Source organism: Martes martes, assembly GCF_963455335.1.
Source record: "Martes martes genome assembly, chromosome: 8".
NCBI classification, from domain to species: Eukaryota; Metazoa; Chordata; class Mammalia; order Carnivora; family Mustelidae; genus Martes; species Martes martes.
The window spans coordinates 85472777-85491099 of NC_137895.1; the positions used below are offsets into that span (position 1 = coordinate 85472777).

General features: G+C 43.3%; 1 protein-coding gene across 3 annotated transcripts in view; it reads right to left on the reverse strand.

The window, feature by feature from the left end:
- Positions 1-13420: 13420 nt before the first annotated feature.
- CERS5 (ceramide synthase 5) overlaps positions 13421-18323 on the reverse strand; it is a 30564-nt gene continuing 25661 nt past the window's right edge. For 2 of the 3 annotated variants that reach the window (XM_080811100.1, XM_080811102.1), the window contains exons 7-10: positions 18180-18308; positions 17915-18021; positions 16993-17149; positions 13598-14703 (exon numbers count right to left, since the gene is read on the reverse strand). In XM_080811100.1, the coding sequence (XP_080667226.1) occupies positions 14554-14703; positions 16993-17149; positions 17915-18021; positions 18180-18308 (543 nt within the window). In that variant the 3' untranslated portion in view covers positions 13598-14553. Of the gene's footprint in view, positions 14704-15863; positions 15973-16992; positions 17150-17914; positions 18022-18179; positions 18309-18323 lie in introns of all 3 variants that reach the window. The other variant, XM_080811101.1, reaches the window with a different exon arrangement.

Consider the following 18323-nt stretch of genomic DNA (forward strand, 5'->3'; position numbering starts at 1 on the left):
GTCTACCTGCAGGTCTTTTTGCAGGGTTGTGCAGAGGATTTGAAAGAAAACACAGTGCATTCAAGGTAAAACCCAACTAAGAGGACAGCTGTTCTCGCCACTCTTCCATTGTGAGCCTTGAGGCTTGCTAGTTGACTTCATTATCATTCTTGGTAATCGTCAGAGATAACAATCCGTTGGACATTTGTTACCGCTCATGCTTTCACTCCTAAACCTTTCATGTGAAAGCCCTCTACTGTGATTAGAAACACCCAGCTTTCCTGTACCACCATCCTCTCTTGATGTGTTAACCAAGAATTCACTGCCTCTGCTTTCTCACACGGAAAGTAGATAGGGTCGCCGTTCTCCCAGCTCGCTTGTGCACTTCCAAAAAGTGTAGTATCAGATTTTTTCCCCCCTTCCTTCCTCTGCCTCTCCCCTTCCCCCTCCTTTTCTTTAACGTCTTTCCATTTCAAGATGCTCTCTTACATTCTCATTTCCTGCTCTAGAACTTACAGACTTCAGGTCTTTTGATTTCTTCTGTTTTCTTCCAGTCTGTCAGCCCTTTCTTGACCTAAACTGATTTCCTGTCCAGCATTTTCCCATAGCAGAGCCCTCAAACAGCTCCACTGCAATCTTTGCCTCCTCCCTCATTATCCTTTTCCATCCCAGGCCTTCCTCCATTGGTTGTCTTTAATTCATACTCCTCTTTCTTCTCAGTATACAAACTTGCTTAAGGCCCCCCACCTCCTATCTAAACAAACTTCTCAAGGTTATTTAAGAAGTCTACGTGATGCTACTTCCACGGATTTGAAATTCCTTCCACCTCCTCCATTGTGTTGAAAGTCCTGGTTAGCTTGGCCTCTCTTGTGTCACACCCACTGATGATTGCAGTCCTTCCCCAGCTGTTCAGCCGCTGCACTGAAGCTCTGCTTCGGCCACAGGGTGGGACCACTATTCCTTTTCCTTTTGATTTCCTTTGGGAATTTCTGCCCACTTTAAACACTAATGTGCTTCAAAGTTTTGTTCTTAGACCATTGCTCTCGTTCTTTATGTTTTTCTGACATTATCCCAGGTACTCAATGGTTTTAACATGAAAATATTTAAGAGATTAGGTTAAAGATTAAATGAGATAATTCAAATTAAGTATTTCCTTGGCATATGATAAGCACTCAGTAGATGTCAGCTATTAATGCCTGCTGCTGACTTTTAAATCTATATTTTCCAGATTGGCCTTTTGGGCTTCAGCTATATCCAGTTGCTTGACATATCTACTTAAATATCCTACAAGCCTCTCTGACTTGTTATGTTCATGACTAACCACATTCCTTCTTGTCTCCAGGACCTATTTTTTCCCTCCTACTTTAGTTAATGATGCTATCATCAAGTCAGAAATAGTGGGAGTTTTATTAGACTTCTATATCCTACTCCTACCCAAGTCATTATCTTTTTAATTTTTACCATTTAAACATCCACTTAATCAGTTCATTCCTTACCATTTCTTGCTTATAATTTTGCAGAAGACTTTTAGAGGTCTTGATTCAATCTTGACCTCATCAGATTTATCTGCCTCATTGCTATCAGAGACCTCTATTTGGAACTAACATGATTATGGCACTCTTGTTTTGCTCTCCTCTGAAGCTCAACCATAGAGTATAGGTTGAGAATCTTTGACCTGTGGAGTCAAGTCCAGACTCCTTAGTATGGCGTATGAGGTCCTTAAGACCTGACCCATTTTATGTCCCTACATCATCCTTTTTGTTCTGGTAATATCAACTGCATATATGCTTGCATGCTGTTTCTTGTTCCATCCCTATTTGTGCTTTCTCTCTGAATAGAATATCTTGGGTACCCATCCCCACACCCCCTTCTCTTCTCTTTTCCACTAGAGTTTCTTGGACTCTTCACCCTCCCATACTGGGGCACGTGTCTGTAGAAGACACCACTTTTCCTTTTAAAAAATCTCTTAAAGCACAAGTAACTAAGACAGTTTTGAAGAGGAACAAATAAGATGCATTAGCCTACCAGATACCATGACGTAGTAGGACGCTTAGTGTAATCCAAATGTAGTGACATTAGTGTAGGAGTAGATGAATAGGTTCTTGGTATAGTACAATAAACTCAAACAGATCAGCATGTATGTGAGAAATTGAGTGTGATAGAGTATCTAACCCAGGACAACTGTCCTCTATGTTGTGAAGATGGACATACATATCTATATATCTCCATATATAATTGTAAAAGTACAAAAAAATAGATTGAAAGGACACACAACTCACAAAAGTAGTTATATTGGGGGTGAGGTGAAGTGAAGTAGGGCAGAGGTAGGGAACTTAAATGACAACTGTTTGTTCTAGTCACAAGACTTCTGACATCAAATGTATTTTTCCCACACAGAACAATTCTCCCACCTCTCCAGACAGCAGCTGAGTATCCTACAATTCAGTTCTGCCCTTAGCTACCTGGAGTCAGCACAGACTCCACAGGTTAAAGGCTTAGTCTCACAAGACTGGCTCCTATTTAAGATGCCAGTCACAAGTAGTAGGTCCCCAGGTTATCCACCTCTGCCTCACTGGGCTATAAATCCGTTCCCATGACCTCCTTAGGTTTGATAATTTGTTACAATGGCTCAGAAAGCTGAACTAGAGAAACACTTTATTATTGCTTGGTTTATTATAAAGGATACCACTCAGAAACAGCCAAATAGAAGAGATGATTAAGGCAGGGTAAAGGCATACCACCCTATTAACAACTTAGTGTGTTCGCCACCCAGAAGCTCTCTGAACCCCATTGTTGAGGGTTTTTCTGGAGGTCCTGTTACATAAACCCAATTGATTAAATCATTGGTCACTACTAGTTAGCTCAATCTGCAGCCCCTATTCCCAGCCTGGGGAATGGGAGAGGGAGGCGGATAATTCCAGTCCTCTAATTATGCCTTGGCTCTGTTGCTATGGTGATCAGCCTCCATCCTGTGGCTTGCTAGGGGCCCACCAAATCAGCTCATTAACATACAGACATCACTCTGGAGATTACAGAGGTCTTAGAAACTGCCAATAACTGGAGAAGACAACCAAATATTTATGTATATATGTATATATTGCTTTTTTTTTTTTAAAGTAAACTCTGCCCTCAACATGGGGCTCTAACTTACAACCCCAAGATCAAGAGTCATATGCTCTACCAACTGAGCCGCCTTGTGCCCCTGTGTTTCTTTTCTTTTCTTTTTTTTTTTTTAATATTTTTTTTTTATTTGACAGATCACAAGTAGGCAGAGAGGCAGGCAGAGAGAGAGGGGGAAGCAGGCTCCCTGCTGAGCAGAGAGCCTGATGCGGGGCTCGGTCCCAGGACCCTGAGATCATGACCTGAGCTGAAGGCAGAGGCTTAACCCACTGAGCCACCCAGGCACCCCTGCCCCTGTTTCTTTTATCACAATGTCACAGTTCTCTAATTTTGTAATTCTTTCACAACTAAGATTCGAGATAAGACAGAATATTAGAGATGTTAATTCTGGGTGTTGGAAATAATGGAAGTATATATTATTCCTTGATTTCCTGCATTTTTTTTTCCCAGTTGCTCAAAGAAAAACTTGGGGAGAAATATTTTTGATGGCTTCCTGTTCACCACTATTGTTCTTAGCTGAAGTAGTACCCCGCGCCCCCAGGTGAAAATGTTTTGATTGTCACAGTGATTGGGAAGCATCTCTGGCATTTGGTGGATGGAGGCCAAGGATGCTAGATTTTTTGCAGTGCCCAGGATAGTCTCTGCACAAGTCCCAAATCCCGCACAACTATCGATGTCTCTATAAATACTCAAATAAATGAAAAGACAGTTTAAAATTAGCTGAGCCTATAATCTCTCTTTTCCATATAAACACAAATGTACTTTTTGTACGGGTTTAGTGTACTCGGATTTCTCTCAGCATGCAACCTTATATAAAATGGAGGGAAGACTACAGTAATTTGTCTTATTCAGAACTTCTGTATACCATTTCAGAAAGTCGTGCCTTTGATGGCAAAGTCTGTTCTTGGTATTTGAGTCTGTGACATAATGCAGTTGTGACCGTCTGCATTTGTAGCCACTGAATTGATGGTGGGTGTACAGAAGGGCAACCACCCGAATGCTAGTATAACTGTCCACATATTTACACACAGAAATCATGTTACTGTAAATTGTTTTAAAATTCTCCTTTATGTTACTATTAGAGCCTTATGCTGATTTTAAAAAACTGTGTGTGTCAGTATGTTAAACAATTATTCATTGTATTTAAGATTAGTACCAAGAGTTATAAATACTCATTATACAAAGTAGGTGGTTTAGAAATAATTCATTCAGATTTGGTCATCTTTTGCTACGGTGCTGAGGTGATGGTTAATTTTGTGTCAGCTTAGCCAGGCTATGGTGCTCAGTTGTTTGGTCAAACACCGGTCTGGATGTTGCTGTGAAGGTATTTTTTAGATGTAGTTAACATTATTTATTTATTTATTTATTTATTTATTTATTTGACAGAGAGAGCGAGAGATCACAAGTAGGTAGAGAGGCAGGCAGAGAGAGAGGGGGAAGCAGGCTCCCTGCCGCGTATAGAGCCTGACACGGGGCTCGATCCCAGGACCCTGAGATCATGACCTGAGCTGAAGGCAGAAGCTTAACCCACTGAGTCACCCAGGTGCCCCATGTAGTCAACATTTAAATCAGACTTTCAATAAAGCAGATTGTCCTCCATATTATGGATGGGGCTCATCCAATCAGTTGAAGGCCTTAAGAACAGAGACTTGAGAGTTCCCAAAGAAGGAATTCTGCATCAAGACTGTAATGTAGGGGGCTCCTTGCTCAGTGGGGAGTCTGGTTCTCTCTCTGCCTGCCACTCCCCCTGCTTGTGCTTTCTCTCTCTCTGACAAATAAATAAAATCTTAAAAAGAAAAAGATCTATTTCTTTGAGAGTGGAGAGCAAGCAGGGGGAAGGGGCAAAGGACGAGGGAGGGAGAGAATCCCTAGCAGACTCCCTGCTGAGTGCAGAGCCCAACACAGGCTGCTCCCAGGAACCCGAGGACATGACCTGAACCACAACCAAGAGCCCACTGCTAAACTTTCTGAGCCACCCAGGTGCCCCTGTTTGCAATATTTTAAAAATAAAGAATCTTAAATATGTTAAAGAATTAAAGAATAATGGTATACCCATAAAGTGGAATGTTAAATCTGTCAAAACTAGCAGAATATGTATAATATGATCTCATTTTTGTTTTATTTTTTAATTTTTAAAATTTTTAAAAGATTTTGAGAGACCACAAAAAGGGGGAGGGGCGGAGGGGCAAGCAAGACTCTTCACTGAGCTGGAGTCTCCCTTGGGGCTTGATCCCAGAACCCCAAGATAATGACCTAAGCCAAAATGAAGAGTTGGCCATTTAACCGAGCCACTCAGATACAACTCGTTTTTGTTTTAAAGGGAACATTTGTGGGGTTCCTGGGTGTCTCAGTTGGTTAAGCGACTGCCTTTGGCTCAGGTCATGATCCCAGGGTCCTGGGGTTGAGCCCCGTATCAGGCTCCCTACTCAGCGGGGAGTCTACTTCTCCCTCTCCTTCTCTGGCTCTCCCTGCTTGTGCTCTCTCTATCAAATAAATAAGTAAAATCTTAAAAAAAACAACAACCCTAAACAAACAAAAATCTGACTCTTGATTTCAGCTCAGGTCATGATCTCAAGGTTGTGAGATCAAGCCCCAGATTGCGCTCTGCTCTCAGCACAAGTCTGCTTAAGATTCTTTCCCTTTGCCCTGCCCCCTCCCCCAGCTCACACTCTTTCAAATAAATAAAAAATATAAATAAATAAAAGGAACATTTGTATTCATGTGGTTATCTGATAAGTGGTTTTGGAAGGCTATATACCAAGTGTTAATAGTTATTGGGGCAAATGGAAATGTCATGTACTTCATTAATTGCATTTTTTACAATGAGCATATATATCTTGTATAATAAAAATATTTGGGGGGAGGGCGCCTGGGTGGCTCAGAGGATTAAGCCTCTGCCTTCAGCTCAGGTCATGGTTCCAGGGTCCTGGGATTGAGCCCTGCATCAGGCTCTCTGCTCAGCAAGGAGCCTGCTTCTTCCTCTCTTTCTTTCTTTCTTTTTTTTTTTTTTAAAGATTTTATTTATTTATTTGTCAGAGAGAGAGAGAGAGAGAGCGAGCACTGGCAGACGGAGGCAGAGGGAGAAGCAGGCTCCCTGCCGAGCAAGGGACCCGATGTGGGACTCGATCCCAGGATGATGGGATCATGACCTGAGCCGAAGGCAGCTGCTTAACCAACTGAGCCACCCAGGCGTCCCTCTTCCTCTCTTTCTGCCTGCTGCTCTGCCTACTTGTGATCTCTCTCTCTGTCAAATAAACAAATAAAATCTTTAAAAAAATATTTTGGGGGTTTCAGATATATACAAAAGCCGAGCGAATAGAAATAAGACCCTTATACCCATCCCTCAGTTTTAATTATTATTGACCTATTGCCACACATCAAAAATACACACTTTTTTGTTTAAGGAAAAACAGTTTTTTTGTATCATTTATGCTAGTTAGTCTATAAGCTTCTTAAGGTCAGGAGTAAATGAATATATATATATATATATGTGTGTATATATATATATACAATATATATATATATTCATTTACTCCTGACCTTAAGCTTAAGGTATAATGATGTGTATATATGTATATATATAGATATATATGTATATATATGTATATATATGTGTGTATATATATATGTGTATATATGTGTATATATATACATATATATATATTTTTTAAGATTTTATTTCTTTATTTGACAGATCACAAGCAGGCAGAGAGGCAGGCAGAGAGAGAGGGGGAAGCAGACTCCCCACCGAGCAGAGAGCCTGATGTAGGGCTCGATCCCAGGATCCTGAGATCATGACCAAAGGCAGAGGCTTAACCCACTGAGCCACCCAGGCGCCCCATGAATATATTTTCTATGTAAAATATTTAAAAATAGAGATAACTGAAAGTACCCCTTGTCGTTCCCTCTATTCACCACAATCTCCCTGCTCGAAAATTACTGGTGTTACCAGTTCGGTGTATTTTTCCAGACCATTTCCAGTATGTTTAGAGGTACATAAAGATCTGCAGTGAATGTTGATTGACTCTTCTCTGGTTCCTTCTGTTGTTCAGAACCAAAGACTCGGGAGAGAAGTACTAATTGGCAAGGCCTGGGACACCAGGGCTCTCCCCACCCTGTGTTAGTCAGAGGCAGCTTTGGTGGCGAGATTCTAGTCTGCCCCAGAACCATTTGTAGGGCGCGGGCAGTGAAGGAAAGTAGCCAGGCAGACAACTGAGAACCATAACAAGGGATGGTCTGTAACTGGGAGCCAATTCCCTAAAATAAATTAGTATCAGACAGCAGAACCCTGTTGCTGTCAAAAGCTTAGTATTGTTTCCTAGGTGTCTGTCACAGAGCAGTCATTGGAGTGAAAGAAGATTCCCAAATCTGCCTTTTTTTTTTTTTTTTCAATAGGCTTAGGGCTTGTGACTGAACTCTGTTGGTGAGGCCTGCTCTGCAGGAATCTTTACTGAACAAGAAAAAACAACTATATACAGATGGCTGAGGTGAGGGTGGAACAGATTGTAACCTTACTATCAGTTGCCGATTCAGTCCCTTTTTTTTTTTTTAAGATTTTATTTGAGAGAGAGCATGAGCAGGGGGGAGGGTTTGAGGGAAAGGGAAAAGCAGACTCCTCGTGGAGCAGGGAGCCCAAAAGGGGCTTGATTCCCAGGACCCTGAGATCATGATCTGAGCTGAAGGCAGACGCTTAACTGACTGAGCCACCCAGGCACCCTGTCCCTTTTTTTTATAAAGACATTTCTTGTACCTCTAATGTCTAGTCCCAACTAGTAAGACACCCTCCCCTGAGTACTTTTTTCCCCCCATGAATACTTTTTAAAAGACTCATTTGTTGCTTTAAACCTTTGAGGGCTCCTATAATCTACCATCTAAAATGTAACTTCAAAATGATAGTCAGGGTTCTTCACTATACAGTCCCAAGCCATCTTATTCTCACCTCCTGCCTCTTTGATCCAACTCCAGCAGGTTAGTTCCCTGAAAATGCCATATACTTTTTGTATTAAAAAATATTTGAAATGAATTATTCCAAATGTAAAAAGCACCAAAAATAAAATATGATACCATTACTCATCTTACCCACATCCTCCCGTCCCAAAGATAAAAACTATCCATCCTTCTGGTATGTTTCCAAACGTTTACTGTAGAAATACATAATATTATTTGGGGTTAAAAAAAGGAATGTTAATTTCATCAAATGGGACATTTTCTTTTGAAACTTGCCTTTTTCACTCAACATGTTTTTGACATTTATTTATCCATTGTGCTGGTTAATTTTAGGTGGCGACTGGACTGGGCCACTCAGGGCCCAGAGACTTGGTTAAACAGAATTCCTCATGCGTCTGGATGTTTCTGAATGAGATTTAAAAATTTGAATCCACAGACTGAGTAAAGCTGGTTGCACTCCCCAGTGTGGTTCGGCCTCAACCAATTCATTGTCAGCTTGAATTAAAAAAGGCAGAGTAAGAGGGACGCCTGGGTGGCTCAGTTGGTTAAGCAGCTGCCTTCGGCTCGGGTCATGATCCCAGCGTCCTGGGATCGAGTCCCACATCGGGCTCCTTGCTTGGCGGGGAGCGTGCTTCTCCCTCTGCCTCTGCCTGTGCTCGCTCTCTCTCTCTCCCTCTCTCTCTCTGACAAATAAATTAATAAAATCTTTAAAAAAAAAAAAAAAAGGCAGAGTAAGAGAATTCTCTCTCCACTTGCCTTGTCTGAGCTGAGACACTGGCCTTCAGAATCAGACCGGGACTCCATCGTCAGCTCTACTGGTACTCTAGCTTGCTGACTTCAGATCCTGGGAACTTCTCTGCCTCCACAATTATGTGAGCCAACTCCTTATAACAGATCTTTTTTAAATACATGTATTTATATTCTCTTGGTTCAGACTGGTACATCCATATTGACAAAAAAGAAGGAAAAAACCCCTTAGTCTTTAATTGCTCATCCAACTGCATGAGTAAATCAATTTATTCCATTCCTTTAGAGAAAGATCATTGAGTCATCTCCACTTTTTTCCTCTTATAAATAGCAATCCAGTGAGTATCCTTGTATGTTTTCTTGGGCCCATCTACTAGTTTCTCCAAGAGTAATCATTACTAATAGTTAGCTTTACTAGTTTTTGTTACGTTTTCCAAAGTGGTGTTAAGTGCTTTCTGTTAGTTTTAATTTATGTATTACTGATTTCCAGTAGGGTAGAGCACCTCTTTAATTAATTAATTAATTAAAAAGATCGTATTTATTTACTTCAGAGAGACAGAGAAGCAAGCATAGGGGATTGGGCAGAGGGAGAAGCTGACTCCCGGCTGAGCAGGGAGCCTGATGCAGAACTCGATCCCAGGACCCTGAGATCATGACCCGAGCCAAAGTCAGCAGCTTAACCCACTGAGCCTCCCATGCACCCTTTAATTGACTTATTATTATCCATTAACATATTCTTCCTGTAGAAATTGCCTATTCATATCCTTTGCTCCCTCCCCAGTCTTTGTCTTGGTACTGGTTGTCTTTGTTGTTTCTTTTTTTTTTTAAGATTTTATTTATTTATTTGACAGTCAGAAATCACAAGTAGGCAGAGAAGCAGGCAGAGAGAGAGAGAGGAGGAAGCAGGCTCCCTGCTGAGCAGAGAGCCCGACATGGGGCTCGATCCCAAGACCCTGGGATCATGACCTGAGCCGAAGGCAGAGGCTTTAACCCGCTGAGCCACCCAGGCGCCCCCTTTGTTGTTTCTTTAGTATATTTATGTATATTCTGGATACTAGTATTTTGTTAGTTAGAGGTCTGGCAGGTTTGACCCAGATGGTGTTTCAGAGCCTTTTTTTTTTTTTTTTTTTTAAGATTTTATTTATTTATTTGACAGACAGAGATCACAAGCAGGCAGAGAGGCAGGCAGAGAAAGAGAGGAAGAGAAGCAGGCTCCCTGCTGAGCAGAAAGCCCGATGCAGGGCTCGATCCTGAGATCGACCTGAGCTGAAAGCAGAAGCTTTAACCCACTGAGCCACCCAGGCGCCCCTCAGAGCTTTTTCATTTGGGAGGTGGTGGTAATGGTATAAGAATCCCACGTGGTCTGCATCATCACGCCCTTGTCTCTCCAGAGCAGTGCCAGGGGTAACTGATCTGAGACCATTTTTATGCAAGTTTTTACCTGGGGATGGGGTGGGGAAGGTCATGATATCTCCTAGACCACACAGAAATTGTATATTTAAATTCTCAAATTCACATGGAGTGAAATTCCATGGTTCCAAATTTCCTGGCTTCCTTTTTTTGCCAACTGGATGAATTTTTCATGGTTTCCCCCCCTTTCAGTAAGGCTGTTTCTGTCTCAGGGTCCCAGTTTTAACTGGAGGTCTCATTTCCAGCTTCCTGCACGGTCTTTCTTGTCAGCATTAAAACCCAAGTCCTTAAGTTATGTTCCCTTATCCCTCCAGTAATTGCATCAGCTGTTTTACCTTCTGTTCCTTTCGTTGTGTCTTTGGTGTCCCCTTTCCTGGATCTCCTCAGCTATGCATTGAAAACAAAACCAAACCTTTATCTATCATTTCTAAATGTTTGTCTCAAGTTACGTTAGCCTGAGCTAAGCCAGGACTTGTATCTTTCATATACTTGGACATCTCTTCTAAACATACCTTTCCATTTCAGTTAATGGCCAAGCTCCACTTCCAAGTTTTCTCCCACCTTTCCAAGAATAATTTAGGATAGTTCTTCTTGCACTGGAATACCTTTTCCCCTTTACTGTGGGTATAAGAACTCTTTGAGAGCAGAAACCAGATCTTGTTCATCTTTGTGCCCCCACCTTCTGCCACAGTGCCTATCGTAAAGTAGGCACTTAAATATTTTATTGAACTGAAAATATTTTCCTGCTTGAATACTGGATATAAAGTCTGAAGAATTTGGTTTACAGTCAGCAATACTGAATCACCTACTAACTAAACTCATGTGATTATTTTTAGGGTTGAGGTAACATGAAAGTTTATGATACACGATGGGCGATCTAAGACGTTTGTGGTTTGGGGTTTTGTTTGTTTGTTTGTTTGTTTTTTGTTTTTAGTAATCTTTACATCCAGTGTGGGGCTTGAACTCATGACCCTGAGATCAAGAGTTGCATGTTCTATCGACTGAGCCAGCCAGGTTCCCTGGTGTGTGTGTTTAAGATTTTAATTATTTACTTGAGAGACAGAGAGAGAGAGAGAGAGAGAACGAGCAAGGGGAGGGGCAGAGAGAGAGGGGAAGCAGACCCCTTGCTGAGCAGGAAGCCCAATGCAGGGTCTATCCCAGGACCCCCAGATCATGATCCCAGCCAAAGGCAGATGCTTAACTGACTGAGCCACCCAAATGCCCCTATGTTTGTGTTTTTTAAGCAGTTTAAGATTTCCTCAATGTGGCAGATTGAATTTTTCAAAGGTGAATGCAACTCTATCTCCAGTTGCACATGGTCTTCGCCAGTGAGCCTCCTACTCCTCATGGAGGCTATGTAGTCTCTCTCCCCACCCTCTTGAATCTAGGTGGTCCCTGTGACTAATTTTTTTTTAAAGACTTTATTTATTTATTTGATAGAGAGAGATCACAAGTAGGGAGAGAGGCAGGCAGAGAGGGAGGGGAAAGCAGGCCCCCAGCTGAGCAGAGAGCCTGATGTGGGACTCGATCCCAGGACCCTGAAATCATGACCTGAGTGAAGGCAGAGGCTTAACCCACTGAGCCACCCAGGCACACACCCCCCCGCCCCCCGCCCCGTGATTACTTTAATCAGTAGAATACAGTGGAAGCAATATATGTCAGCTCTACATTTTTTTTTTTTTTAAGTAGGCTTCACACCCAGTTTGGAGCCCAGCACAGGGCTTGAACTAATGACCCTGAGATCAAGACCGGAGCTGAGATTGAGTCGAGTGGTTGGGGCACCTGTGTGGTGTGGTAGGTTGAACGTCTGACTCTTGGTTTTGGCTCGGGTCATGATCTTGGGGCCATGAGACTGAACCCCACGCTGAGCATGGAACCTGCTTGCGCTTCTCTCTCCCTGCCCCCGCCCCCCCCCCAAATAGTGATACTGGGTTTGATTCTTTATTAGCTGTTCGACCTTAGGCAAGTTAACTTCTTTTTGCTTCATTTTTATCACATGTGAAGTGCTTAATATAGTGCCTGGCGTGTAATGAAGAGCTGTGTGTTATCTTTTTTATTATTATACCATTCAGTTGCATCTTTGTCAGATTAACTGGAACAACTAACCCCAGATTTACATAGCAGCTGTTCAGATTTCAAAAGGCTTAAAACCATATCTTTCAAAAGCATTTCGTTCATATTTCACAATTACTAGTCTATTCAATAATACGGCAAGTTAAGGAACTAAATGTAAGAGTGCAGACTAGCTCAGACCAAATAACTATGTAAGATTTTTCAGAAATAATTTTCATATGCCCCAAGGTAAATTTTTTTTTAAGATTTTATTTATTTATTTGATAGAGATTACAAGTAGTCAGAGAGGCAGGCAGAGAGGGAGGAGGAAGCAGGCTCCCCGCTGAGCAGAGAGCCCGACGCAGGGCTCGATCCCAGGACTCTGGGATCATGACCTGGGCCAAAGGCAGAGGCTTTAACCCACTGAGCCACCCAGGCGCCCCAAGGTAAGTTTTTTTTAAAAGCCAGCCACTCAGGGGCACCTGGGTGGCTCAGTTGGTTAAGCATCCGACTCTTGATTTCTGCTCAGGTCATGATCTGAGGGTTGTGGGATTGAGCTGGATGTAGAGCCTGCTTGAGATTTTCTATCCCCCCCCTCTCTGCCCCTTCCCCAGCTCATGCATGCTCTCTTAAAAAACAAAACAAAAGGGGCCCCTGGGTGGCTCAGTGGGTTAGAGCTGCTGCCTGCGGCTCAGGTCATGATCCCAGTGTCCTGGGATCGAGCCCCGCATCGGGCTCTCTGTTCAGCAGGGAGCCTGCTTCCTCCCTTCTCTCTCTGCCAGCCTCTATGCCTACTTGTGATCTGTCTGTCAAATAAATAAATAAAATCTTAAAAACAAAACAAGTCAGCCACTCAGTAAGGTAATTTTAGCTGGGTCTATATCCCAATAATGTCAGTAAACACAAGTGAGTACCTGATTCTTAGAACAGTAACCTTGTTTCTCTCAATTTTCATCCATTTCCCTGATAATGAAGCATTGCATAAGCCTTAATGTATACAAGAACATCTGGAAATACTTTGATAATCTGAATATTCACTAAATGGAAAACTATCCTGAGATGAATACTACCATTGGTAATTTTGCCAAGACCTCAACTACAGAAAAGTCTGCATTAGGAAGACTGTTTTTCCATGGCTAAAAGAAAATAGAAAAAAGAAAAGAGAAAACGTCTCAGACTCATTTATCACAATCTTTTAAGTGTTAACTGGTAGTCTCTATATGGGACATACAGGTATCTCACTAAAAGTGTCTTCAAACAAATCCTTTGTTGGTTTGGTAATATCCATACTTTTATCTGCTCAGTATTTTTTGTGACTACTATGCATGTTTAATTTTTTCTTAACACATAAAGCCATAAAGTATAGGCACTCTCTTCCCAGCAGGCACAGAAAGGAAAAATTGGGTGTCTAAGAACCTTTAGAATCAGAACTGAAAATTTTCTTACTTAGCTTATGGATTCAGGGAATTGGGGACAGAGTCACTAAAGAAGTTGAGACGGCAGAGGAGGGTTGAAGCACTTTTAATCACAGAAGAGTAAACAATAGTATAAACCGTTAACGGCTCACCCAGTGGGTGTTGCCCTCCGCCAGCCCTCAGCGCACCCTCTGCCAAACCCTCCTCCCTGCGTACCATTTAGTAAAGAGCAGGGCATCAGTAGCTGTCCCTGTAATTACCAGGTGGTAGGAAGAGCATCTAGCTAGAGGCCATGAAAAATCTCGGTCATCTCATCCACAGTTGTGTTTCTGTACAACTTCATGTGAAATATTCCAGCTCCAGGGAGGAACAGTGCAGAAATCTGGAGCTGAACTTAACCATTCCTTTCATATGGCCAGAGCTTCGAGAGCCATGAACAAGGGAGGGGACAGCCCAGAGCCAGCATTATTTGATGCAGCCAAATCTGGGATTGAGGTGGGTTCAAAGGGGGGCGCAAGGCCTAGTGGCCCTAGTCTCGAATTGTGCCCCAACCCAGGAAATGAAACTCGTGCACATGCACAAACGCATATGCACACATACATACACGTGCACGGGTGCGCGCGCACATGTACACACACACACACACACACACACACACACACACACACACACACAGCAAATAACATTACTGAAGGAACCTGGCTATTAAATACAAAATGGCAGAGTTTTTTTAAAAAAAGTGAAAAATATTTGCTTCTTTGATTCTCCTCAGTGCCCTGCAGACCCCCTCGTCACAAGCGTGTGGACGTGGGGAGGCCTGAGAGGAGTAGGCTGCCGGTGGCCCTATGAGTCCATGTGTGCTGTGGTCCCCACACCAGCCACCTTACTCTTCAGCCCAGTAGCTGCTTCCCATATGACCATTCACCCGATTGGCGCCATTGCTGGAGCTGCTGCCACAAGGACTTTTTGTGTTGGTGGTCATGTCTTCTTCCTCCGAGCTGCTTTCCACGTCACTGCGGTCATCCTTGGACACCTGGGTGGGATGGGGCCAGAGGTAGAGAAGATGAGGACAGAACTTGTCTGCTACTGTAAAGCAGATTCCAGCCCACAGAGCCCATGTTTTGGCCCTGCTCCCTCCGTGGCCTACTTTTCTGGTGGCACCTGACTCAAAATACTGTCCAGGCCATGGCTACAGCTGTGAATATCCTTTGCCTCTTTCTTGGTTTCTCCCTCATCATCTTTGTTCCCTATGGGACAAGAAGTTGGGAAGGGGGTGTCTCTCAGGATCAGCCTGAGAGAGCTGAAGTCATTCACTGAGTCCGCATGGACTCCAGGCGCTCTTTTGCCTCTCCCACCTCAAACACTAGAAAAGACCAATACAAACAACACAGGTGGCTGTCATCATTGCCTCTATCTTCTGGCGGTGGTGACCACTGGAGTTACTCATATTGGTCATCCTGACTTTTGTTTATCCACAGAGGTGATCCATAACTAGGCCTTTTTCAGTTGTTCTACTGGACTCAGTACCCTATGACACCAAAGTATTTCCAGTTCTCTACCATGGACCATAAAAAGTAAAGGAGAGAAACCCAGTGAGACCTGCCAGACTTCTGACCTCCAGAACTGAAGGATAATCAATGTGGGTTTTTTAAATTTATATTTTATTTAAGTAAGCTCTGCACCCAATGTGGGGCTTGAATTCACGACCCTGAGATTAAGAGCCACATGTTCTACTGACTGAGCCAGCCAGGGGCACCTCAAGGTATTTTGTTAAAAAAAGAAAAAGTAAAGGAGAGAAGGGAGTGAGAAGGGAACAGAGCTATAAATGCTGTTGCCAAGGAGTGGGGTACTTGCTTTGGTTAGCTCTAAGACTGGCTTATTGCAGCTGTTGACCTCTGAACATAAGCAAATGATTACCTGACCTTTAGGAAATTTCTACCAGAGGGCAGAGTCTATTTAGATTTGAGGTAAAGGGAGGCTCAAAGAAGGGAAAAAATAAGAGTAGACTCAACTCTTGCCTCCATTTAGGAAGAAGAATCTGGCAAATTGAGCTCCAGTCAACAGTGGCCTCACAGGGTCAGGAGAGAGGCATGCTCGGAGACAACACGGGGAACAGGAAGGAAAGCAGGAAGGAAGAGAGACATGTTCAGACAGACATGCTTTACTGAAGGCCAGAAGCACAGATACACTTACATGCAAGAGATGAAACTGTCCAGCTCCCACCAGGCATAGGAAAAAAGAAGGAGGTGAGAAAAGAGTGGAGAGTACAGAGTCTGGGTCTAATCCTTCCTGGATAGGTCACCTGGGTCAGGAAAGAAAAGCAGGGAAGAAGAGAGATGTCTGGTAGCCCAGAAGCTACAGCAGGATGCATAGACACGCTGAGCAAGTTCTAAAACCAATTGCAGCCATAAGGAACAGGGAAACAACAGATCATATATGCCTGGGTTCCATGCCATCTCCCTTTCCCAGACTCAGTGTCTCCCCTGGCAGAGCCCCTCCCCCTCGGCACTCTGTATTGCTGAAGGCTGCAACCCGAGCCCACTGGCAAATCCCAGCCTGACTGCTTCCGAACCTCCACACTCCAGCTATGAGTGTGATCGTTAAATGACCTCTCTGTGTATTCTTGGTCTCTCGGCGTAAGGTGGGTATTTGAAATCCTAATTACCTATCTCATTCAGGATCACCACTTCATACAACAGTGGGATGAGGCCAGTACTTAGCCCCACATCTCGGAACACCACAGTGTGGTCATCTTGGGGTGGCTTGCGAACTATCATGCCATTCTTAGGCAGTCGAACATTGCTGCTTTTATACAGCTTATAGTTTAGAGCTCTAAACTAAGCTCTAAACCTTTGGAAAAAGGTTCCCATGCTAGAAAACCAAAAATACGAAATGCACTGAAGTAGGGAGGGGAGGGGTAGGAAGGGGTTGAGGCCATCTCAAAACATAATACTGTTCATTATTTAACAATAGTCATTCCTAAGGGACAGAAGGAAGGCAGATCCTTTCTCCTAAATCTGTCTTTTTTTTTTTTTTTTTTTTTTTTTTTAAATAATCTCTGCACTCCATGTGGGGCCCCAACTCACGACCCAGAGATCAAGAGTCACATGCTCTACTGACTAAGCCAGCCAGATGCCCCTCCAAGTCATGTCTTAACAGGCTAAACACTTAAAGAAAAGTCAAAAACTCTGGACTCCTAAGCTTTCTGCTTTCATTGGTCTGCTTGAGTAGCGCGGCTGACTAAGCTAGATAGAGAAGGTCTACTGAGTAATGTCTATCTTGCTATCCAGCCCCAAAGAAAGAAGCCATCTTTCCTCCTCACCTTTCCTCGGATCAAAGCTTTGAAAGCAATTCGCACAATTAGGTAGGACCAGATGATATGCAGAACCTGCAGGATCAGGAGAAGGCCATTGAAGAGCCACCAGGAGGGATAAGGCCCGATCATCTCCCAACTCTCAAAGAAGGTCGTGTTCAGAATCCTAGAAGAGGAGGCCAGTGGTGAGATTCTAGAGTCAAAGCCAGGCGGACAGGAATGAAGCTCAGTTCCCTAAGAAGCAGAACCCAGTAAGCTTTTTCTCTCTCTGTTCTAACAGTTGAAATGCCAGGGATATTCTTCCACAGTGAAAAAAGATAAAGAAAGGGGGCCTATGAAGTTTCTGATCTTAGGAGGCAAGGAAAGATATGTAAGTCTCAGGAACTGATGGGTTAAGTCGTATCATTAATCATTTCAAATATGAACCGTTTCACAAAACTGGGGCAGCAGTTTTAATCATAATCGTAACCATTACTCAGGCCCTTAGGCACAGACAGGACAGTCAGTAGTTGATTCCCTCAGATGAAGGAGAATCCCCAACCTACAGTCATTGGCTTTGTACAGAGCAGTGAGGGTGGAAGTGAGAGTGGTGTGTGTGTTGGTTACGGTGCGGGAGGCCGGAAGAGCAGGAAAATAAAAAGAGAATTTTGCAGTCAGTGCAAAAGAAGGCAAAGGAATTACTTAGGCATAAAAGGAGGGCTATTCCTCAGAGGAGTCTGGAAAGCCACAGGCAAGTGAGTTGGATATCCTGAGCCTGGATCACATCTTCCTAGAAATACTGTGCGAGGGAAATAAGGTCCTGGGAGAGTCTATCAGTCAGGTTAGGCCCAGGATAAGGCAGGCAATAGGGTGTCTGGTGGCCTGTTCCCTAAACTGGCAAAAGGTATCATTAGCTACATATTGACCACAGCTCCATGGCCCTAACACTTACCAGAATGGGTAGATTCCTAGACGAGTGACCACAAAAACAGCACTGAAGATCACAAAAAGGGTGTCACAGAGACGTTGATATTTGGCATAATTGGCCAGTTTGGCTGCCTGGAGAAAGGAAGAGAAGAACTGAGCTGGGGAGAAAGCCAGTTCTCTGATACAAAGAAAAGGAGGGAAAAGAGGAATATTGAGGAAATGGGTTGGTGGGGGGGGGGGGCGAGAAAGAGGAATAATGTGGAAACAGAGGTTGGAGGGGGGTGGTTTACCTCCAGCAAGAAGTCTGAGGCATCATGTAAACACATGATCAGAGTCCCCACCCGAACCATGTTGTTGATGTAGGAAAAGGTGATGAGCCCAATGGTGGCCAAGTGATGCACAAACATGATCAGGAAGTCCTAGGATGGAATAGA